Source organism: Channa argus, chromosome 9, assembly GCF_033026475.1.
Source record: "Channa argus isolate prfri chromosome 9, Channa argus male v1.0, whole genome shotgun sequence".
NCBI classification, from domain to species: Eukaryota; Metazoa; Chordata; class Actinopteri; order Anabantiformes; family Channidae; genus Channa; species Channa argus.
In genome coordinates, this window is record NC_090205.1 from 14,438,939 (window position 1) to 14,464,094 (window position 25,156).

Consider the following 25,156-nt stretch of genomic DNA (forward strand, 5'->3'; position numbering starts at 1 on the left):
GGACAGTTAAGTGATAAACCTGGAAAGAGAGGTAGGCTTAAACAAACTGAATAATCCTCGCTGGTCAACATCCACAGAGACTATGTATGCACACATAATCTATTTACCATGAACAAGCTGGCGTTTTAAGATTTATAAAAACATTTTAGAGAGAAAAAAAACATAGTTATAGTTCCATCAGAGGACAGAAAGAGTGTTTACAAATTAACTTGACTTACTATGTGTTTCAATATTTCTACTAATTGTGTTATGGCACTGCTCCTTTGTTGGTCTTGGGAGTATTATCGGTTTTTATGTATATTTGTTATATATCAGAGCGTCTGTACACTAGAATTAATGAACTTTACTCAACACTACCTGCACTTTCTTTTCTTAACACCTGCTTTTTATTATACCTGATTTTGTACACAAATAACACAAATCATTCCCCGGTGTACATAGTGCTGTATATCGATCATGCCTCAACAAAGTACTGATGGTTTTAATAATTAAGCCAATGGGACATTTCAGTGTTTCCTTTTCAATAAATATTGTATCTTGTACCTTGAGAGGTCGCCACAGCAGAAAATGTCCCGCACACTGATTTGGCTTGAGTTTTTACGCCGGATGCCCTTCCTGCCGCAACCCCCCCAGTTTATCTTGGCTTGGGACCGGCACCAATGTGGCCCTTGGTGGCTGGGCGCGGCCGCACCTGGTGGGGTGGGATTCGAATCTGCGGCGTTCTGCATCCCAACCCGATGCTCTACCATTGAGCCACCAGGCCCCCCTCTTTATAATAAATTTAGAGACATCTCTAAAACTCTGTTTTCACTTTGTAATTAAGAGGTGCTGAGTGTAGATTCATGAGACAAAAATTAAGTGAACAAAATTCAAAAAGTAAAGGGGGTCTGAGTGACTGTATAAATGGTTTCATAATTGTGACGTACGTGTCTTACAAGCATTTTGATTCATGAACCTACACTACAGTTTAATTTGCATCTTTGTGCTTACTTGAAGAAGCGTGGCTCGTGTTTGATGTTGTTCTCTTCGTTACACTTCCTTCTCACCCTCTGCATGTCTTCGATGCGGTGCTTTTCTGAGGATGCTATCTCAAGGTTTCCTTCTTCCAGATGCCTGTGTAACCCAAACAACACAGCTGAGTAAATACATTCACTAAATCGGTCATCCAAGAAACACAAACAAAGAAAATGTATGAACAAAAATATGCGTGATACATGTTATGCTCTACCTCTGGTCAGGCCTAAATCGGGCATCTGTGCGTGGTAATACATCTTTAAGTTCGGGGCAGAGCTCATTTAGTTCAATGGCAAACCTGGTGAACCCATAGTAAAGCTCATAGTCTGTGGGCATCGATCCTGACAAAGAAAGAACATGAACATAAATTCTCACATCAATAAACAAATGTATCAATATTTTTATATTAACTGGAATATGTCCAGGAGGAAAACTGTCAAATTTTGTCCATTCTACTGGAATCAGAGGACAAAATGAGAGGTGACACCACTTGTCAAGTATGAAGAGTAGATGAGGATCTAATGGCTACCTGGCCTCCAGATGCATTTGGCAGAAGGTGGGACACCACAGTAAAGGCCCTCATGCCATTTTCCAAAAAGCCTGTGGATCACTTTCCCTTCTTGATCCATCACAAATCCTTGAATCTCATTCACATTCGAACTCCAGTAGTTTCCCTGAAACACAAATACTGCATTATGAGCTTTTTTAAATGGACCACATAGAGGTGGTAATCAATCAATCAATCAAGTTAAATATATTTTTTAAATACACAGTATAAAAACAGATATTGAAAAACCTTAATGTTATTTATGTTATTTAAAAAGGTGCTAAATATTTATATACTAAATATTTATATATTTAAATATTAAATATTCACAGCACAATAAGTAATAATTAAACACTAACTATTATAAGCTATAAATGTATTACATTGTCTCATTATTGGGAACTGTCAGTTTCATAAATAAATACTACTGGGGATGACCACTACACACAAGTTCATACAGTATGTCAACAAAGTAATGTAGTTATAGTAAAACTGTAGCGTTTATATCCCCAGCTGTTATTTTCCATCATTCTTTATACTTAACTGCATATGATGTTGATATGATGATATTATATGATGTTTTTAATATGGTGAACAGAGCAGAAAGCTGTGATAACTGACTGACTGCAGCTCACCTTAATAAACGTAAGTTTGCAAAGGCAAGCACTGCTCTTTGTGTTTCTGATGGTGACCTCCCCGTAGTGTTCAATCCACCGACGTCCGCTGAGGATGTTGTGTACACAGGTGGTGACTTTGTTCCATTCATAATGATCTCCAAACCTAGAAAAGAACAATAATAGTTGATTGGCTTGTGCTGCTGGATGACATAAGCCCAGCTTTATTCAACCGTGAGACCTCTGTAATTTTCCAGAATGCCCACTGACCAAACAAATATATAAATAATTAGGCAGCTTAAATAAGTTTGTGTGATAAAAATAGCACTGCGCTTATCCCCAAACCTCCCCATTATCTGCATAACTGGTGCATTGGAACTCCTTGTAGATTTTTTCTGGCCCAAATGAGCACTTGGTAGTGTAAGTTTGTTTTTACAATGAGGGAACAGCAAGATGTTTGTGTCTTTTTAAAGGACATTATGACTGGATAGAAAAATATTATAAAGAAAGAAATCCAGGTATTATAGGTCAAGGTATTGGATAACCGGTGTAGATACTTTGTTGGGTCAAACTTCTGATGGATAGTAAAATTTACCAATTTAATGTACAACTCAAAGTTATGGAGCTGCTTCTGTTGTTAAGGGGTGTTTTATTTTTATTTACTTGTCAATAATAAAAGCTACAGACTGAGACACGCTGAAAATATGTGATACACTGCGTTATTATTTCGCCTTGGTTTTCAATAGTTGTGTATTGTTAAGAGCTACAACAGCTCCCTACAAAAAAAATTTCAGAAACATCGGTACCTCCGACATAATTACAATTTAGATGTTAATGTAAATGCAATTAAAACTTGCAAACTGGAATTGGCGCTATATAAATAAAGTTTAATTGAATTGAATGACATGTAGAGCACAAGCATTACATTATCTGAGCTGGTGTATGCTACACCAGCTCAGATACCGTAATGTCTTAGTTATCAGGATAAGATCTGTGGCTTTAAGTTTAAAAAATAAGAAACTGAATTAGGTTTACCTGGAAATTGTGAGATTCACAGAGCCTATTGGTAAAATCTCCATAGACTTTCCCCAAAATTTGTTTTTCCATCTTACATCTGAAAACAAAGTAGCAAAAAACATCAGAAATAATTTACGTAAATACAACAACAGCATAAGCCAATGAAAGAAAAGCAATGACTGTAAAAAGTCAGCTAGATATTGAAGAGGCTTATTTGGTCATGTTGGCTCATTTGCCAGGCCAGAGTTCCCATAAGGAAATCACTACACTAATTAGAAAGGTAACATACCTTGCCAGAAGGTGAAGTTCTTAGACTCACAGTGGCATGCGGAGATGGGAGGGTGGTGGCTCACCTTTGAGAAAAGATCAAGTAAAATCTGACAGCTGTTGGTGTTATGCTTAAACGCTATATACTGTGCTGCAGCTATTTTCCTAAAGTCAAATTTCATGCAACAACGCAGAAGATTTAAAAGTTATAGCTACTCGTTCATTTAAGAGCTCAGTGAAATGTGTGTGAATAATGCTTATGGTTTATTAGGTGCTGTTACTAAGGTTGAGAGAGATACTTCCCAGCAGATTCCAGCCCAGGTAATGAGTCTTACACAAGACAAGTTAAAGTGAAGGGAGAACAAAGCAGAAAAACATGCTACATGGACTTTATGCTACCCAACATTCTTCTTTTTTTTTTTTTAGAGTAATGAACAATTTTACCTTAGGGGGATTTTTAAATATTTCAACACTTTTGTCTTTGGGTGAGCTAATCACAACTGAGGATGAGCTGGGACAAGGTTGGAAACCACTGACATGGTTCAGTCCAACAACAAAACAAAACATGTAAACTTTTTGAAATATCCTTCCTATGACTAAATATTTCTTGCAACAGACAAAAATCTCTGTGCATAAAAGTACCTGTTCAGAGAAAAAACAGAAGCTCTTGTCTTCCCGAATACATTCATAAGTCTCTCCAAGTAGCGGGTTGAATGGCTTACTTCCTGCTCTATAATAAGTGGATGAGTAGCCTGAGACAGCAAAAGCAGCAACGAGAACCTGTCAGAGAGTCAAAACAAGACATTCAACAAAAAGTGGGGAATTAACCTGCTCATATTAACAGGCTTTGTCGAGAATAAGAAAAACATTAGTATGCACTGCACACAATCGAAAAACAGATGAAAACAAATAGGATTTGAGGTCAACAGCTGCATGTGTGCACAGTACCTTGCAAACATAAAATGAGTAAGAGACTATTTGTGTTAGCTGATGGCAGATCCACCTCATATCTAAGTAAGTGCAGGTATGACTGAATGGGTTGTGTCTGAAAGTCAACTTTAGGATCCTCAAGTGAGGAATTCACTGAACTGAGCAGAAGAAAGTGTTTGATAGCTTTATGGCCACCAGAGGATCACCGAGTTCTTCAGACTTAGCACCTTAAATCAGTAATGTTTGGCACAGTTCATGTGACTGCTGGTTTCTTTACCATGCGTTCAAAGGGATCCTCGGTGTCAGCTGCCTTGTCCAGCAGCTCACTGTACTCCAGCTCTTCACACATGCGCTGGAGGGTGTTGAGGGGCTCATTTAGCTCCACAGGCATGGACACTTTGGACAGGTCTTTGCCGATGTTGTTTCTCAAGATATTCCAGAGGTTGATGTTGCTGGTGTCAGGACATGGCGCAGGCAGGCAGGTACGACGTCCATTACGGAAGGCACTGCCAGCAAAGTCTCCATTGGCCACTGCAAAAACAATATCATGCCATTAATTGTCTACACGGTTCAACATATATAATCTGCTTTTCTTAGAGACATGATCTTAATAATTTTATGATAGTAATTATTTATAAAACATTGCTAAAATCTACGAGATGCTCCACACATGACACCAAAATCAACAGATCACAAAATCATATTTGAAATCAGATGAAATTTTAGAGAACAATAGGGAAGCAACTATAATCTAAATTGTGAGCCGATGCCAAGATTTTCCTCCTCAGGGATCTCTGAATATAGATTGTTTGGTGCTCCTCTACAGGAACACACAAACCAACCAGTGCTCCAGAACTGCAGTGACTAACTCAATAATTGATTAGCCTGTTGGGAGAAAATTAATGCATAGTTTGATAGTTATTTAGTTTTTTTTTAAAGAAAATGCTTAATGCTAATACTAAGTATAAGCTTCTGCACAGTGGAGTAGAATAATTTGGTTAAGACCAATTCAATTAATATCAGATAAAAGAAAAAAGGAGAAATTTCAGGTAAAATCAGGAGGAGTTCTTTAATTATTAATTACTTAGATTTAAAAGCTGATTTAGATTGAGTCATCCAGTCAACTGCACGAGGACAGATCATTCAAGAGCGTCAGAACAATAACTTCAAAGGCTCTGTGTCCTTTGGTTATAAGCCTGGTGCAATGGAATAGATAAAAAAAATCCCCGCCTCCGGTTCAAAAGATTTGTGCAGACTTGTAGGTGACTAAATATCCTAATAAAATGAATGAGGCTGCAAAGGGCTTAAACAGTAATCTTCTGAGATCTTCACATCAGTCCTATAATACTAACTGAAAGCCAGTGTAAACAGTGAATGGGTTTGATAACTCTCTTAGTTCTGATGCCAGGCCTGGATTATTTATATATTGCTTGCTGATGCTCCACATGGCAATCAAGAAACAAGTTAATAATCATGAGATATATAGCAGATATATACCCCATCCTTCCCTACACACGGGTTTCATAATGCCTTCAAAATGCCTTAGAGCCCTTGGCACAGAGCAACCCTGCCTCAGTTACACTGATAAATTAGCCTGCCAGTACTAGTATGAGGCATAGAGGAAGTACAGTTGATCCACTGTGTGGGATCCCCTGCTTTATTAAAAATGTTCCCTTTCCTCACAGAGAGCTACAGATGCTTGATGCAGTCGTGCGATGGTGCAGAATTGGACCTACTTTGTCTGGAGACGTTATCAACGACACTGGCATTGTCCTCGGAAATGTTATCGCTTACATCGCTGACATATGACTCATCGTCAGAACCCTGCGAGAGAAACAGGTACAAAGTGAAGTGAGTCAGTGCAGGCGAGTAAAACACAAATTCTGATCAAAATCGCAGATGGCATTAGTCTCACACACATATACACACAGTCACTGCAGTTTGGCAGTGGATAGCAAACTGCAGCAGTCGTGAGCTATCTGTCCCACTGCAGCAATCATGAGACAAGGCACTGCAGCATTTTCATACTTTATAAATAGCAAACACAATGAGGCCATTGACCAAAGAAGAGCATATTACAGCCACACACTGTAATAGCCTCTAAGGTTTGGCCAGCACTGTAACAAGTCTGAATAGGTCTGCCGTTAGAGCTACAGAAGGGGGGTTGATGAATTTCCGTGGTGAGTAATCATTCAACATGGCTAAATGCATGTCTGGGGAGCTACAATGCTTAATGGCCCTTCAGAGAACACATATATTTGAAGTCAGGTGTTCACACAAGTTTAAAACGAGAAAAGACAGAAATGAATGCTTCAAGTGATGGGCCAAACTGCCTTTTTAACAAAACTAGAAGCTACAAATCAAGAGAAAACAGAGACAAAAGCACTTTATGATTTGGAGACACAAGTGTCGATTAACAAAGAGCTCCATGATCTGTGGGACATAGTGTGTTTGTGTTTCCTTTATATCCTATCTCTGTTGTTCAAGCTGCGTCATTATTTGCTGACTAACTCCACACACAGCAATTAGAGTGAGGCTTTATCTAAGTTCACAGCAGCAGGGCTTGTTTAACATCCTCCTTCATCCATATCTGCCCCTCAATGTCCAAACTGCCGTATTTCCTTAAAGACCCCACCTCGTTCTCAGATGAGCTGGCTGACAGAAGCACTTCCTGGGCATCAAAAAACTCGGACACAGACTCCGACATGGAGAGTCGGCTCTCATTTGAGGCCTGCTGAGTCAGAGGGATCCCCATCTGTTCCCCGGCCTGCAGGCAAACACAAGCACAAACACGAGGCATTCACTGCTTCTTGTTTTCATGGCGGCTTTAAGAACCAAACTGACCTGAACAAACACAAACACCAAAAGAAGACAACCCAGATTTCATCTTGCAGCATGTGTATCCTAGCCAGAGGGCAATCTCCCATCCGTTTCTAATGAGTATTTTTTCTCCATTAACCTTGATGGCAGGTTCTGCATAAAATAATTCTTTAAGCTTACCTGCCAAATCGTACAAGAAGGAACATCAATCTTTAAGAACAGGGATCCCTAATGATGCCTTTCATTAATGTAGGAGACAGAAATTAGCTTTGTCAGTGACACACTCACTACAGTGACTTACCTCATCAGGTGTTGAGATGATGTTCACACTGACAACTTGTTCAGTCAGAACAGACTCAGAGTGGATGCGGCTGAGTCGAGTTCGAAGCTCTGCATTTTGGGACAGGGCCTGGGTAGCAAAAAGCATTGTTTATTATCAAAACCTACAGGGTGTCCACAGTTAATTTTAAGACTGAATATCTTGTTCAGAGCCACTTTAACTTGAATTCAGGACAAAGCTCAAATGTAAGTACATACTAGTCCCAATTGATTGATTCTGATTAAACATTTTGAAACACACACAGTGCAGATTTTAACGACGATGCACATTTGGTATTCACATACTGTACCATTTGTCGTTAAACTGGTGTTTTCCCATTTCCATTAACTGGCTAGCAATGCCTTGGTTTAACAATGCAGCATATAATGGAATTAATATAAATTCTTCCATCAATCTGAATTTAATAATTTTTAAGGCCTTTTAAAAGTGTATTAAAGACACTGAATTTAAACAATACAGTAACCAGCATCTCCCTCACTGTACATGTGAACTGTGCAATATTTAATCAGAACTCATCCTTTAAAATGCAAATTAATCCCTTCAGAACATGTTTTGCTGCTGACCTCCATAAATTTAAATTTTCAGCTTGCTAAGTGATATAAAAATGTTTTCCATGAAGTGTCTGTACACCATGACTTCACTGAGGGGTGTGACTGAGGGAGTCACACAGCACACTTCTGGACACAATAACCAAATAGAGAAGTGACACATTTAGCACCAAACTGAAGATGGACAAGTAACTGCATGGTGAAGTTAATAGCCAAACTTTTCCCTCCACAGTATACATGGGCTGCGATCATCTGCTGGAGTTGTAAATCTGTCAGGGCTGTGTTTACAGCTTGACACCAATGGTTTAGTTCACTCTGATCATATGCAAAATAAAATATAAAAAAGACAAAAGTAAAAGTGTATTTCTCCACACAAATTAAAATAGCTGACATCAGAAGCTGCAGCTTTAACAACCACGACTCCTGACTATCTACCTCCTACAGAGCTTTAACATATAAATCTGACCTGCAGCCTCTCACACAAGCACCCAATTAGGCACAAAGCAGAGATAAAGCAGCAGAAACATTTCACTAAAATGATGTCAAAAGAGAACCCGTCCAATTAAATCCCTTGGGTAGAGAGACAGCCCTAAGCAGCAGAGTTAATGAACTGCACTGCACTTTTCTCTTGCTTACCAATTAATAACGGAAAAATGATTGGACTTTCATGATTCACTTGCTTCAACTCTCATTTCTGCTCATCAAAGATTTTAACTGTGATTACTGTGTCTGCTTAGTATAAACCGTGGCTTTTGTGTTTTATCTGGAAGCTCGTCATCATAAACATATCATATTACATGACAACTAAATAATGGGTTTAAAGGCTCCAGACATATTGCTTAAACTACAGGAGTAATTTCCTCAACAATGTCTTGATCACTCCTGGTAATTATACATTACACTTAGCATTTATTATAGAAAGTAGCTAAGTATGGCTCATAAAAGGGTTCACATTAACTAACCCAATCAAATAGTAGGAATAAAGAGGCATCTTGGGTAATGGTTAAAGAAAGCGTGTTACCTGTGACAGAGACTTCCTAAGAGAGATAATCTGGGCTGAATGGTCAGACTGTTCTTGGTCAGACAGGATCTGTTTGATTTTTTCTTTCTCTATGGCCACAGTATTGAAGGCTGATTTCAGCAGAGAATGTACTGCACAGAGATGGGACAAAAGGAAATTTGTTTCTTTGCACAATTATTCCATAATTATTATAACATTTACAAAGGAAAAGCAGGTAATTCTAATTTTAGCTGCTCTTTATTTATCAACTTTCAGAGTGATTATTTTTTAGCAATGCATTTTAAGCACAATGATATCATAACAGATGTAAATGATCGCCAAAACCCATGAAAATGAGACTGTGGTTGTAAAAAACAAAATCATCTTTCAAAGTTATCATGCAAAATGAAAAACACTCGGACACATCTCACTTATTAATCTTCCGGTGCTGCACCCATGCATGCTGCTTACCTACCTTTCTGAGCAATGGTGCAGAATTCCTCCTGAAGTTTAATGTAGTCACTGGTGTACTCTACGCTGTCTGTCAGCCGGGAGACTGGGGGCTGAAAGTCCACCAGCTCAGCACACAGGTTGGGGTTGGATGAGTGGAGGCGGACAGGGGACATGCTGGCAGAAAGAGGGACCTGGAACGAGATCATGTCCACATAGGACCACTATCAGTCAGCTGTGAGGCACAATAATGCTAAAGTGCGTGTGACAACCATCTATGACTGGTCACAGTATCCATTACAACAGTTTCCTTCAAGCAAACTGTCAAAACACAACATCCCCCTTATGCACCTGCACATAATGCTGAGGGAATCAATCTGACTCATCAAGGTCTGAGGACTATTAGAGTCAAATGCACTGGTTGTACTGAACATTCTGTGTGACTTTGACAGCCATACTCCTAGAGATCTTTATGATAGAATGCTTTATTTTATTATCATCACTCAGGATATGACACACCACACTAATATATGCTAGTCTCAGTGGAGACAAATCAAAGAACAAAATAAAATTAAACAACAACGATAACTGAAAAAGCAAGAGAGTGGAGTGTCGGTTGTGTGAGCAAATAAATAAGTGCTCATTCTAAATTTAATGCAAGCAACATCTTATTTGGAAACAGGGTTGTAAATACACACACACTGTGCCAGGACAGTAATTTTTTTTGTTAAGGTACCATCATACCTAATTGTGTTGTTACTGTGTACTGCAAATGTGTGTCTGTCTCGGTATGTAATAGAAACGTTAGGAATGTTGAGAGGTACCTGAAGCTGGAATTTTGAATCTTTGCCGACACTTTTTGTTCTCCATCTTCTGTTCAACCGCTTTTCTTTCTTTGACAATTCTACACAATTGGTCTTTATTGCAGACATGCAAAATGTGATTAATAGGACAAAAAACATCATAAAGAAAGCAATGGTTAACATACAGATTGACTGCAGTGAAATGAAAACTGAAGATGTTACAACAGATGAGTTCTGAACTGAATTTCCAGGTGAATGGAATATGTAGTGTTAAAAATAATAAGGTGCATTAAGCCACAAACTTAAAAACAAACAAAAAAAGATAGATACTGTTCATTTAGAGAAGCAGGGTGTGAGCAGGGCTAAATCCCATCAGTCTAGACAGGTAATCAAGGCAACTGCTGAGATGTTAATCTTTCAAATTCTGACACACCTCATCATTACCTGACTAACATAGGATCTCTCTGTCTCTCTCTCTCTCGCAAACACACACACACACACACACACGCACACAAAGAGAGAGCACAGGTAGCACCCTTTAAATGAAACAGTCTCTAAACTGCTACACTTGCTGTCTGTTTTTTGTGTGTGTGTATGTGTGTGAATTGTACCTGCATATCTGTGAAGTTGGGCGCTGACTGTGTTCTTTGTAGAATCTCCAAACTCTGCAACAAATGACTCAGCTCAGTCAGGCTGGACTGGCATCGTGCAAGCTCTGAAAATAAATTTCACACCCACACATGCGCAAACATATTCAGTTTCAAGGAATGACCATCAATCTTCTACTCAGGGTCACGACTTACTATAAAGTGTGTGGCCAGATCACATCTGTTACCAGAATACGGAGGAAAATTGCACTTACCCTCTGCACACTTGTCCATCTCCTCTGACTCCTCCAGCCAAGCAACCACCTTGCTCTGGCCGTTACTGTAGGAGGGAGGCAGGCTGCTGTTGCTGCTGCTGCTAGGACCCACTGGCTGCCATGGCAAGCTGCTTGGCTTGGCTTGCTGTGGTGATACAGAAACAGACACAAACAGAGTTAACACATATGACTGTGAAATAAAAGTAAAGCTGAAAGACGATAACTAAATAAGACTGCTATCAGGCTAACAGGCTATCAGGCTTTTTGATAGAAAACAAAGATGGCAAATTAGAAAATGGCATATTTCTAACAAAGATGAAAGAAAAACAGGTGCTGTGTTATTCATACCAAAAATATTATGAGGTCTGTGTCTGTCAGTGTAGTAAGTGAACCTTTTCCTCTCCTCTGAGTCTGAAAACTGGCAAACTTTAGTTTGCATTTTTCATTTGCATAACAGTAAGTCATCAGTAACATGTGAAACATGTGGCTTAAACAAATATGAAGTAGCTTTATTTTCAGTGCTATTATGGATGAAAAACTTTTACTGGTTATGGAATTATCCATAATACCATATGGATCTTATGTGCTCTTAACCAAATCACTTGACCTACCTACATTTACTTAAGCCAATGTTATCTGCAGCCAACAGTAAAGTGGCTCGGTGTAACTGCACAAATATTTGTTTGCAATTTATGATTAAAATACAGGAGGTTGATTATATTTTTGACTGGAGCAATGTCTTCTATTATCTGCTGCTTGGACCATGTACAAATGCTGACATGCCAATGTTTTCTAAAGAATTTCCTAGAGAGTATCATCCCTCCTTTGATGTAGCAGTTAATTCTCACTAAGGATCAGGTCTTTCATTTAAGCTGTTCTGGGAGAGCTCATCAGGCTGCAGCCAGCTGCTCTGAATCCTGATCCTACTGATCACCTCCTAATAGTCTGCGCACAGCACAAAGCATCATTCTCAGGAGAACCTACACTGGCTAGATCCTCACATTTACACACAAAACAGGCAACAGTCAAGACAAACAATCCGACACATTAGTGATCTAGAATTACCTGTCTGATCAACTTTACCACATTAGATAGGTATCTGTCTACACATTCACTTTGGCTACAATTTAAAAAAATAGCCACATAATACAGGGGACAGATCAGGAACATGGAAAAAAAAAACAATTTGGAACGAGTGTAACATGCAGTAAAAAGTGTTTAAAATAAATTAACACCACAGTATTTGCATCGAAATGTAAATTTTGAATTGAAGTAAATTCAAAGGTGATGAGGAAATCTGCATGCCATTCCTGTGAACATTCAGTCAATTTTCCTCCCTCTCTTCTACATGATACTTTGGTACACTATTCCATTTTCCAATAAAAGGAGAACTAGGCAATCTCTCATTCCCCCTGACATTCCCTTCCTGAATAAGTAATTGCGCTCTGCTTAGAGCAAAAGAGGGAGACTACTTTTGAACTACAGTACAAGGATTGTAAAATGTCCATATCAACATCAAATCCAGCCGAACTTTTTTTGTGTGTGTGTGTGTGTTCTTTCGGCTTATCCCATAAATTCAGGGTCGCCACAGTGGATCATTAATTCACACATTGATTTTGGCACAGTTCTTATGCTGGATGCCCTTTCTGACGCAGCCTTCCTCAATTTCAACCGGGCTCGGAACTACGTGGCAGGGGCTGGGCTGTTGGGGATTCAGTGTCTTGACCAGGGACACTTCGACATGGTCGGGAAGGGTGGGGCGCAAACCTCTGACCCTATAGTCGGTAGGTGGCCACTGTAACAACTGAGCCAGTGCCGCTCCATCAAATTAAATCTAGTTGAACACTGCACTTAATTCATGCCAAGAGAACATTGACACTACTACCACACCGTGTCAGTATGGTAACTAGCTGAACATCCATTAGTTTAGCTTAGCAATGAGCCTGTGATGATCTAGCTTTGCTCTGCCTTTAGGTATTTATTTTAGGCTAGAGGAAAAAAAATACTATAAACAACTAAAAATAGTGTCTTCTACTGCTTCACTGTTACTTCTCCGGGTTTTAAGCTGACCTCAGTAGTTTGTAAAATATGTATTATTATACTTATTCCATTAGTACTAAGAGGGGGCCTGGTGGCTCAATGGTAGAGCATTGGGTTGGGATGTAGGGGTTGGAATCCTACCCCACCATGTGTGGCTCCGCCCAGCCACCAAGGGTCATCTCAGTGGTGGTCCCGAGTCATGCCAAATCAACACGCAGAACGTTCTACTGTGGTGACCCCTGAAGGGACAAGCCGAAAGCCGTTCCATTAGTACTAAAAAGTGTCGTAGTATAATCCGGCTCACATACTGTAAACAGGAGTTATTCAAAAGTCAGTTAGAATTCTTTTCAAAAATAGGAACAAGTGCTAACACCGGTACAATTAGAAAGAAGGAGAGCACACCTTGGCTTCATGCACCACAGTTGCGGCTGGTTGGGGGGACTCTATGGCAGCTGACGGAGGAAAAGTTCGCATGGTGGCCTCCCGAGGAGATCGCACAATCTCGTTCTGCCGGTAAAGCCGGTGATGGCGCAACTTGGACACCCAGGCATCAAATATGTCTTGAGATTTTACCTAAAAAGGAAAAGGACAGAGAACTTTAAACTCTGTCATCTTCTGACCTAAATGTCTGACACTTTCCACTAGTGTTACCTTCAAGTGATAGATATGCTCCTCCGTGTCCAGATCGATGCGACGGGCTCTCTTTTTGATGGACATCACTGAAAGGCCGACGTCTATGCTGCCATGCAGTTTGCCTTTCTGGATCTGGGGCAAATGACAGACGCGTATTACTTTTTGTTCAGTTGGTCAAATTAAAAATCTTTTTTTAAATCTGTAATTACATTGACAGCAACCATTTTCCACACCTTAAAGTCTGAAGACTTGTCTTCTGATAAAAGTCTTGAGACGTCTATCAGGTAAAATGCAACCAAACAGCTTCAATAATTAGTTGATTGAGGAATTATTTATTATCAGGAAGCAATTAGGAATCTTTATGGTATGTATGTGGAAACACTGTTAAGTAGCTATTTAAAACATATTTTGTGTACATTTTTGACTAGGACAAAAACACACACGATTACAAACTGGTAATCTTGTAATTACCTTGCAGGGAGACTAGATCCTGTACCATGACAATATCTACTTTTACTACTTTACTACACATTTGAAACATGACAGTTCATAGCACTTGTCTGTTAGGAAATGTGGGTGTAGGGAAAAAATGTTTTACAAACAAAACTGACAAAAATTTACTACTTCCAGCAAATATTTGCTGGTCTGTTGTCTTATAAAATAGACAACTGAATATATAAGGGGTTTGGACTGTTAAGTTTGGACATTTTTTACTGTTATCTAAGGTTAAACGATTGACCGATTAATCAACTAATCAAGAAAAAAAAAAGAAACTGAATAGAACTGAATCAGAATCAAAAACAATGCTTCCTTATGGCTCAACAAAGAGCCCTATTGGTATAATATATTGTTAGCAAGGTAAATACAAGTAATATTAACATTTGCAGGACCTTTACCTTTGTTCACGGTGTTAAATAAAATTTCCATTTTGTCTGTTAAATTCTAGCTTTCCTGCAAAGTGACATGGCATGCTAAAAAACACTGAACATGGTGACCTATGTCGCAGATGTTTCTGCTGACTCATTGTTAAACTAAGCTGATGTCAGGCTGGCCTGGCCTGTTTGTGCCTTTAGGTTATAGTCAGGGCTACTTACATCAATGGGAGACTTGGAGTACTTCAGGATACCGTTGTCCAGAACAAAAAAACGCTGCAGAGAAAACCAAGACAAAAATTATGTGTTGCGTAAATAACAGGAAGGGCAGACTAAATAAACATTGGACCTTTTTATATTGGTGATTCAGACTAAATAAACATTGGACCTTTTTATATTGGTGATTCAATACAAATTGCAACTTGTACAGAAATGTCTCTCTGTTGATGGAAGACACAACCTTGTGAGCTCAGAAAGACTAACAACAGGAATGGTTTCCACTAGCAAAGAGAAAGACAATTTCCACTATGCTTTTTTTCCAAAAGGCAGACAGAGTTTGAAGCAAGCTGCATGACAAGTGAAAGGAGTAGCACTTTATTTGACAGCAAGCCATTTATAATTCGGGGAGGGACTGTAACAATGGCTTTGATGTCTTGAATTGCTTGAGGATCTTACCTTGTGCCAGCCTTTCAGAGGCCATTTTCGTTTCTTCAACATAAAACCCTCATGTTTATCAGGCCTCTGGACGTTGCTTTGACCAATTTTCAGCCCCTCAATAATTTCCCAGCTGTCTGCCTCCTAGAAAGGAATAAAAATACAGCACTGTGTCAGAACTAATACACTCACTCCTCTAAAATGAGAAGACAGGAGATACACTTGCCGTAATAAAAAGAAAAGATTCTGCTTTCATGTCAACAGTCTGATAGATGGGAAAAACAACAGGAATACACCTAACACTTCTTTATTCTTTCCCTGCAATACACATTTAAAAAAATACTGTCCCTTTCAAATTCCTCCTGCTTTCTCAGCATTTCCGCTGCATTAGCTTTCTCCTGACTTTGCTCTTCCCCTTTCTATTGGGTCTATAAATCAAACTGACACATCTAGAGGGGCTAGCAGGGTCAGGCAGGAGCAGTTAGGGGGCAGGTAGGGGGCCCCAGGAATCACAGCTTTGATGGAAGAAAAGGATTATCATGCTCCTGTTGTACTATTTAGTTGTTATTCTGAGTACAAGTTTGCAGTTTGCTGACATGCTCACCGTTCCTGTAACAGTCTGATATAGCAGGACTGCCAATTAACTGTAGTCAACTAACTGGTAATGAGAATTCTCTGAGGGATCCATTTAATAAATAATTGTTTTGTGTGTTATTAACATACATAAATGTTTTGTAGGGTCTTGTTGAAAAGTTATAGTATTTACCTACCAAAAAATAATTTTATTTAATCTTTGTAACCAAAAAGTTGTATTTCCAAAACTGGAACCACCCAAATTCTGCCTGTTTAGCATTTTAGGGAGTATATTAAAGCTACAATCTGAACATTTTTAGGACTTTAGGCAGCAATAGCATGCTCACAGCTAATTTCATTGATGGTTATTCGTAAAAGGCACAGTATGCAACTTTAAAAAAAAAAGACGCTCCAAAACATATCTTATAGTGAGCAGGTGCTGTCATAGCCTCCTATGCCCCAGACTCATTGAACAGCACTCGCAGCAGTGGAGAGAAATGTATTTCTAAAAGGTTTCGAGTGAGGCTGGTGCTTTTAAAAGTCAGAATTATATCTTCTTTATAACAGGAGGAGGTCTAGAGGAAGACCAAAGAGGAGATTTATGGATGTAGTGAGGGAGGACATGAAGTTAGTTGGTGTGAGTGAAGAGGATGCAGAGGATAGAGTTAGATGGAGGCACATGATTCGCTGTGGCGACCCCTGAAAGGGAGCAGCCGAAAGGAAAAGAAGAAGAAGAAAAGAAGATAACCAAGCATTCTAATTTATTATAATTTTATACTAGGGACCATCTGTAATACTGTGCAGAGCACATCAGAGCATAGCAAAACTCATAGCTCTGCTAGTGATAGCGGAAGTTGCATGTTGTAGCTTTAAGTAAAAACTGTTGTTTAAAGCAGCACACTTCAGACCTGACATCGTGAAAGAAAGTTTTTAAATCAGTCTCTTGTTATAACCTATTTTTTGTTTTTAAAACTTAGAGCACTTTCTCAATATGACTTGATATCACTTTATTCCATTATTAAGAGATATTTTCACTTCTGTACTATCACTTTTCTCTTTACTTATGATTAGAATTGTAAAGCTGTTCTGACTTCCATTTTGTTTTTCTCAAGTTTCATAAAAATCTGACCCTGTGATATCACCAGAGCAAGCGTGTCTTCTCACTCCACTGCATTATAGTCTTGCCATTGATGTAAAGGTTTGAACATGGTTTACTCTCAACATGACACTTATTTGTGGCTGGTATGTATCATAATAAGTATATTAATAATAATATGTATTTATTTACAATGTATTATCAATTATGTAGGTCAGATATTTTATTTTATTTCTCATCAGTTGTAACAAGGCAAAGACAAAATCCACAACTTAACATGCACAAGCTTCTCTGCCAAACCAAATAATAGCCTGAAGTACTTCACTGCACAATGCCATGCTGTGACCTTCAAGACAGCTCCCTGGGTGGGTGTGTGTGTGAGACAACATCCGACCTTGGTTTGCAGGACATTTAACAAAAGGAGACAACAGCTTGTTTAATTTAATGACGAGGCAAATAGATCTGTCTGGTAATGAGGTCATATTTCCACTGATGGTTTCAGTGGCAATGTGCAACTGTGGAAGTGGAGGAGCTAAAATTTATTAGCAAAATGTCCCACACCATTTTACAGTCATCATGTTGTAAACGGGTAACAGTTTACTTATTATACCCAAGCAATTAGGTCATTGTCATTTGAAAAACGCAACTGTCCACATATCAGCCGAAACATTAATACTGGTAATCTTAATAATGTCATTGAGGACAAGGGTCAGCATGCATTTTACTTAAAGTCAAAAGTAAAAGCACTCCACTATGAAAATTATGTATTTTAAACAATAATAATAATGGTAATTATGGCAAAACATAAACAGTAGTTAATAAACAATAAGAGTTGTTGATAAAGATTGATTTTATCAACTTCATATTTTTTTTAAAACCATTATCATATTTTTATAATAAAACTACCAGGTGATGTTGTTAATGTTGTGCCTGATCAGCATATACAGTAATGTTGATAGTTATGTTATCAATACAACTACTATTCAAATATAACAGCCCCTGATGAGCAGCCAGGAGCAGCATATCAAGACAAACTTCACGTGTGTGCATTACAAACAGCAAGCTCTGAACTGATAAATCAATACAACACTAAATAAAGAATGACTTGTGCTGCAGATATTGCAATTCAATGCACTTTCCTGGGCATTGCTTTAAAGTCTGAACCATTGAAAATATAAATCAACAATTTCTCTATGAGGATTGGCACGCACAACCTCTGGCTGGATGTACATTAAATACCAAAGTGTATGCCAACAATCACACAAATTGCTTTTGTCATTTGAACCTGAAAACACCACTGAATTAAAGCAAAGTGATTTCCTGCACTCTGCTCACATTCATTGATCTCATTGCACTCACTGCAGAATAATTTAAAGCTGAATGAGCTGGTCCCCCATGGCAAGTTTACCCTTTTCATGAAGGATGTTGTGGCAGACTTAGTGAGATGGTCTCTGTTGTTCTTTGTCGCCATTTAAAAAAAGGTTTGTTCCATGAGTCTAAAAGTGTAATACAAGGATTTTTTCTTTTGCCATTAGTAGAAAATCATTCATTTTTAAATGACAGCAAATACTAAAATTAAGTGTATAATGTTGATGATAAACTAAATCAATCTAACAATCTACTTGTGTCAGTTTCATAGGCCACATCCTATGGGATAAACCACCTACAGTGACGGTCTAAGGTGTAGTACAGTAGCTTTTAATGCTGCAATGAATCAAACTATTACAGTTAAGGTCTCCCCTGAGCAGAAGAAAGGACAAACACTCCTTAGACTAAATCAGCACTATAAATATCAGTACAACAGGGCACTTCTGATGAAAAATTTCTCTTACACATCTTCTTCTAATGGAGACGCTGATGTACAAGTAAAGAAACAATCTCTGCTGAAGGGAACTGCTGAAATACTGGCCTTTCTGAGCTTCTGCACTAAATAGTCCCAAACATATGCATTCAATTTCTACTTTCCTTTGATATTTAAAATTTTCCTTTTAAAAATTATAATGATGTAATAAAATGAACACCATTTTGTTTTCACACTTTCATGCACATCTTTAAACCACTCATTGCCCAAAATAAGCAGTAAAGGTCGAAAATGCAATTGTTCAACGAAACCATATTCAATCACAGTTTAGAGAAGACGACGACATCTAAGACTCAGTCTTGAGTGTAACTACAATCAATTTACTTTATCGTGTTATTAGATCAAAAGTCAATTATCTCAAGCTGTTATTAATGGCTTAATATTCTTGTTTTCTGTCAAGATAATGGGAAGAATTTTGTTTCACAAGAAAAGATATTCAAATAATTAGTTACCCATTATCTCTGACCATTATGAGCAGAGCTGTTTAATAATTCAGTCAGTTTTGCTACATAGGTTATTTAATTGTCCACAAAACTATAAGAGTTTCATATAGTGGAAAAACACTAATTAATAGCTCTGTGTTATTCACAAAATACTAAACATCTGTGATTATGCAAGACACAGAAAGTGGTTTTCTGTTGTACTTCTTCTGTAACAGCATATTATAAAATATACTGTGTATAAATATAAAACTCTATTGATAGAAAAACTGTAACCTGTTTCCAATTTTGTCTTCTAAGACCACCACTAACCAATGATATTACAGCAGCTAATAACCACAGAGGAACTGCTTTGAGGATAGATTTCCCTACAGAATCTGGCTGGTTCAGCAGTAACACTTAGAGGAGGGGAGATTGCCATATGGCTGAGAAGTGAAAAAATCTTTGTAGTCTTGTATAGAGACCTGATCCCTGTAGGTTTATTTAACATCATTTCTGATTTATCAGGTGACACAAATGTGCTAAGGTGGTTTGTGTTATGGAAAACCTAAGTCTAAATCAGAATTGTTGATTGAGATGTTAGCAAAACAGGCTCTGTCTGTACAAACCTTCATGTACTATATAGTTCTTAAAAGTCTGTACGGGAAGATATCATTTTTGTAGTTGACAGGGCAAGTGCTCCATCATTTCTTTATCTTTCTGTATGAGCTTGTCATTATCATGAAAACAGCCAATATCTGATCTTAAAGCATCTGATAATCGCGTCGTTAATTACTCTACACTCATAAATCACAAGTACCATCTTATAAATACTTGCAACAAACATAGTGCGTGATTCCATCTAATTCCCCTACTATCAATAAGCTGAAAACACCTTATGTAACCAGGAAATGACAAGCAGCAACTGATAAAATGGACAGTTGCAGCAACATCCTGAATCAGCCTGTAATGACTTGATCCATAACAGTCGTGTGTGTGTGTCTATGCTAACTCCAGGTGGTGCCTCTAATTGCTCCCATGAGGATCTGCAGAGTGAACAGTAGTCCTCAGCAGAGGGGAGAGTGACACATATTGATTTGAAAATGGGGGGAAATGATCTCATTTACACAACTCCCCATCAAAATGCCCAGCCATCATTTTTTTCTTAAAGACTGAAGCCCAGCCTCCATAGCTCAGGTCCTTTCTCAGAATCTACTGTTTCCTCAGAATATCCCTTGAGATACTGTGCTGTGCTATAAATTCTCCACATTGCTCAACATAGTAGCACCAAAACCTTCCTGCACAGGACATACTGTTGGCACCATAATTATCGAAAAATGGAAATACACTACTGCTGTATATTATATGTATTACTTTGTTATGACATTGCTTTGTCTATAATATAATATTTTATAATTAATCTAATATTAGTTTTATGGTTGTTTTTGAACATTTCCATCTATCACCAACAAAAATGAGTAGTAATGGAAATGATCTGATCACATGCCTCTGTGTTAGGGCAGTGTCAACCCGAGGGTCAGATGTCAGTCAACTCTGTATGGTGTGTGCCACACTGTTGGCACTACTTGAACCCCCACTGGCGACTTTTCAGCTGATTCAGCATGTTAAATTGGTGCCTGTGTCATTTTGAGTGAGTTCACTCTGACTGGATATTCATCTTAGCGAATCAGTGTAAGAGAAGACACCACAGTACTCACACCACCAGTGCAATTTGCAACTTGCTATCAGAAATATCTTCAATTAGCAACAGTTATAAACCATTTCTGAGAGTGTTAAATTAGTAGGCTAATGTGTCTGTGTTCACAGTTTGTATTTACGCAAGGTTTACACTGAATGCAGTTAATGTCTCTTTGTCTTGATCTAAGGACGCAGTTGAGATGTAATTGGTGGGGTCAACCTTATTATGCCATCCTCATTAAGCTACACCCAATTTTGAGTAATCTAATCAAATCCAAAGAATCCACACCCAACCATGCACATTCAAATTATGGACGCCAAAGGCAAGTTAAGAGCTAAAAGACTGATTGCCACAGAGGAGGATTTGTGACTGTGTTCCTAAAGGATCCACCTGCATCTCTTATAGTTACATCAAGTTACATAACTGCATCATTTAGCGAACATTGATAAATCACAACACAAAACAGCTGCAACAACATTTAAGAACTAATTCACAACAAAGTCTGCTGATCTCCTTAACATGCTGCTGACTATCTGGAGGTATTGTAAAAGCAGGTGTGTTAAATTAAGAAAATAAAATGGGCAGATTTATGCAAAAATAAATAAATGCTAAAATGCTAAAGAAAATAAACTTTCCTATTGAGATTAACCTGGCAGTGAGATTGCAGAGCGTCTGGGAAATTAAATGCTGAACCCTTTCATCCATGAAGGTTTGTTATCACAAACAAGTTGGCGTATTTAAAGGAAGGAAAAATGAACACATGGGTTGGACGGGTTAACCGTCTGCCTCATAAGGCTGCAGGCCTTCAGCTATGCTTTTCAAACAGGCCCCATTTCTCAACCCAGCTAGCTTTTCTCCACAGTGAGCCATCTCCTGCAGACACAAGATGGGCTCCCACAAAGCATACCAGAGCGTGCCACATGTTCAGTGGAGCACCAAGCCTCCACCTGTCCCTCATGAAATATTCATTAACCAGTGCTGATGGAAAAGCGTTGATGTCAGAGATTCCAGTTTCGGTGTTCTGTTTCTGCGCACCTACAGTGACACAGCAGCTCACAGAGTTAACCAGGGCCGGGGGCTTCAGGTGGCTTATTGGACAGGTTAAGTTTAAACACTTGTTTTGTGAACTGTGAAATAAGAGAGGTTCTCATTATCTACCATGTCTTTGCAAGGTTGTTATTTACTAATCAAGGAATTAGAGATGTTCCCTCTTAGCTGATTAGTCAGCTAATCAGTCGATTAGGTCTTGTAGGGTTTAATAGCCACATAGTCTTTTTTGAATTGACTTTTTTAACCAGGGAATAAACTACTAATCATTAGTCAGCATAAGGGGCGATTACTGACAAAGTAAAAAAAGATTTGTATGTATCCGCTACTTTTTATATGGTAATGCTGTCTTTCTTTCTCTTTTGGAAGAGGTGCTTTTCTCTATATCTCTAAAACTTTAATGGATTACTCAGTGGAGAAACTCAATCGACAAGTAATTTTATAAAAACTGACTACACCATGACATCAAAATAGTTTTAGATTCACAATTTACTATGTTTCTGGCAGTTTAAGTGTCCTTCTATATTCCTTATTTTCTGTGGCATATGCTGTCTCACAAGAGAATGACACTGACAATAGACTGCAGCAATCCAGAACTATTTTATTTATTTTAATTATTTATTATTTTCTGCTTAAGTATCCTTTATTCAAAGTGCCGCTACCCCTGAAAACTTTTAGATGGAATTTTTTCCTCCTGTGGGCAGGAAGTTACCTGCCGGCTGTCACGCTGAGAAGAGGAAGAAGAGGAGGCGCTCTTGTGAACTGGTGTGGAGGTCTTGTTGACTGGTGTGGAGCTCCTCTCCTCAGAGCTCAAGGTGCGGCCCTGGGGGCCTCGCTGATAGTTTTGGTGGTGAGACATGGTGGGCACCAGTTGGCTCCGTAGACCTCCCTCAGCTCTGCGCCCCACTGATCAGGGGCATCCTCTGACACGTCTTCAGGATCACTCCTTGTTCATCTGAAAAACAGGGTTTACACCTTATTGTATTGCAGGGCTTATGCCTAAACTACAAATTCAGCCACCATCATAGATCAAACAACACCAGTTAGGTCCTTAAAGAAATTAGTGGATGGTAGTGTATGGCCTTTCTTTGGCCTTTCAGAACTATCTCACTGGTTTCTAAACATTCATTTACCTTTTTTATGTTATCTCTTGGTAAATTACTGAAACATGAAATTCCTAATCAAATTAGTTACCAACTCCTTTGCTGTCAATTGACATATTATCAAAAATAATAATTTCACCTCTAAAACATATCCCTTTTTTCTTCTCCGCTTCACCTAAATGCCAAACGGTACATTTAGTCATTTTGACTGTGGTACTGCCTCCTACAGCAAAACTGAGACAATTCTAGAGCTTCAAGAACATCCTTAGTACTGAGAGTGCCATCATTTAAACAAAAATACTTCAAAATATCTGGTTTACCTTATGTTCAGAAAGCAGTGGGGAGTACTTATTTTCATCATTAGTCATGGCATCAGGTTGCTCAATGCTGATACCCATAATACTGCCTGCTGTGATGTTGTAAGTGTCTGAGCTCTCAGAAGGTCTCAGCACTGATAAAATATACATAGATTTCAAGAGACTAGAAAATAAACAAATAATCCCTGATGATTTTAGAAAACAGGGACACTTTGAGATGCTGAGGATATTATTCAGAATTTATAAGCACCAAATAGTATTTGGAATAACAGTGACGAAGAGCACAGCCTAACACATCGGTCCATAATCTTCCATATGTGTTCAGTTGTGTTGAGACCTTGTAACTGAGAGGGCCATAACAAAGGATTTAGATCATTTCTGTCTCATCAAATTTAGTGACACCTCATGCTCTATAAATTGGGGCATTTTCATTCTAGAATATTTGCTCTTCAGTTTTACCTTAGATATCGTACTAATGCACAAGCATCTTGGTCATCCAATGTGCACTGTTAATTTGACCATAGTTTCCAACCCTTTTTGCTAAACATGTAAACTTCAAGCACTAATGCAGTTGAGCAGTTGTGGGACAGAAACTCCTGCTCCTGCAACTCGTGCCCCAAAAATGAATTCTTTTTCAGTCCAAAATTGGGATTTAACAGTATCTGGTTTGCTTTTTTATACATGCCACAGAGCATAATTGCGTGTTACCTACTCAGCTGTAACATGGAATGCACCTTACACTCATGTTTGTCCACTCAATTATTCAGCTTTTTTCTTTAATTGGTCACACATCTTTAGTAAGAGACATTCACTGTCCATTGCTCTTAGTTAGAATAGTAAAATTAACTCAGAAAACTTTATCACAGTTATCTGATGATCTATACATCTATCCATTATCTGCAACTGCTTATGTCATTGGGGGAGAGGGGGGTACACACTGGAAAGCTTGCCAGTCTATCCTAAGGTCAACACAGACCCAAACAGACATTTATTCACACTCACACAGGCAATTTAGAGTCACTAATTAATGTAACATGCATGTCTTTGGACTGCGGGAGGAAACCAGAGTACCCAGAGGAAACACACGCAATCAAGGGGAGAACATGCAAACTCCAAACAGAAAGGCAACAACTGGCCAGAATTCAAACCAGGGATTTTCCTGCTGTGAGGCACATAGTTGTTGATGTCCATTTTACCTGATCACAGTAAATTGCTGCACTTAATGGCATTGCAACATTTTGATCCTGTTTTGTCTTTGGTTAAAATATTATACAACCTACATGATGTTTCAACATATCATTATTATGGTTATTATTATTATTATTATTAATAACATTAGCTTGATGAAGCTAATGACAAATACGGGATTATTTTATGTAGGCAACACTATGTTGTTTTAGCTGTAGGATGTGTCTGTTAAACTCTCACATGTACCAGGGAAATTCCCTGAATGAATTGAGCAGCAGTATGCATGCTTTCATGCAACACTACAGAATACTCACTCACTCACTCACACACATAATAATATATAATTCAAATCCTTTAACAACGTCATCATCCCTCCCTGTCTTAAGCCAAGCAGTGACAAGGCACTAAGTCCATTCAGATAATGTATTTCACTGCCTAATTA

At 38.5% G+C, this 25,156-nt stretch overlaps 2 protein-coding genes across 7 annotated transcripts in view; one reads left to right on the forward strand and one right to left on the reverse strand.

Moving 5' to 3' along the window:
- osbpl6 (oxysterol binding protein-like 6) overlaps positions 1-25,156 on the reverse strand; it is a 33,074-nt gene that overhangs the window by 2,886 nt on the left and 5,032 nt on the right. For 2 of the 6 annotated variants that reach the window (XM_067517318.1, XM_067517316.1), the window contains exons 2-23: positions 22,819-23,061; positions 15,433-15,555; positions 14,980-15,033; positions 13,904-14,017; positions 13,655-13,825; positions 11,213-11,357; positions 10,962-11,065; positions 10,372-10,464; positions 9,573-9,741; positions 9,119-9,249; positions 7,511-7,618; positions 7,025-7,156; positions 6,126-6,213; positions 4,667-4,920; positions 4,102-4,239; positions 3,482-3,545; positions 3,211-3,289; positions 2,197-2,341; positions 1,544-1,688; positions 1,229-1,355; positions 991-1,113; positions 39-768 (exon numbers count right to left, since the gene is read on the reverse strand). In XM_067517318.1, coding sequence (XP_067373419.1) covers positions 507-768; positions 991-1,113; positions 1,229-1,355; positions 1,544-1,688; positions 2,197-2,341; positions 3,211-3,289; positions 3,482-3,545; positions 4,102-4,239; positions 4,667-4,920; positions 6,126-6,213; positions 7,025-7,156; positions 7,511-7,618; positions 9,119-9,249; positions 9,573-9,741; positions 10,372-10,464; positions 10,962-11,065; positions 11,213-11,357; positions 13,655-13,825; positions 13,904-14,017; positions 14,980-15,033; positions 15,433-15,555; positions 22,819-22,965 — 2,916 coding nt within the window. In that variant the 5' untranslated portion in view covers positions 22,966-23,061 and the 3' untranslated portion in view covers positions 39-506. Of the gene's footprint in view, positions 1-37; positions 769-990; positions 1,114-1,228; positions 1,356-1,543; positions 1,689-2,196; positions 2,342-3,210; positions 3,290-3,481; positions 3,546-4,101; positions 4,240-4,666; positions 4,921-6,125; positions 6,214-7,024; positions 7,157-7,510; positions 7,619-9,118; positions 9,250-9,572; positions 9,742-10,371; positions 10,465-10,961; positions 11,066-11,212; positions 11,358-13,654; positions 13,826-13,903; positions 14,018-14,979; positions 15,034-15,432; positions 15,556-22,818; positions 23,062-25,156 lie in introns of those variants that run through there. The other 4 variants (XM_067517321.1, XM_067517320.1, XM_067517319.1 and 1 more) reach the window with 4 other exon arrangements.
- The window catches only part of pde11a (phosphodiesterase 11a), a 67,156-nt gene continuing 48,102 nt past the window's right edge, over positions 6,103-25,156 (forward strand). Inside the window, exon 1 of the mRNA XM_067517325.1 lies at positions 6,103-6,228. The gene's annotated coding sequence lies outside the window, so the exon portion shown is untranslated. The remainder of the gene's footprint in view (positions 6,229-25,156) is intronic.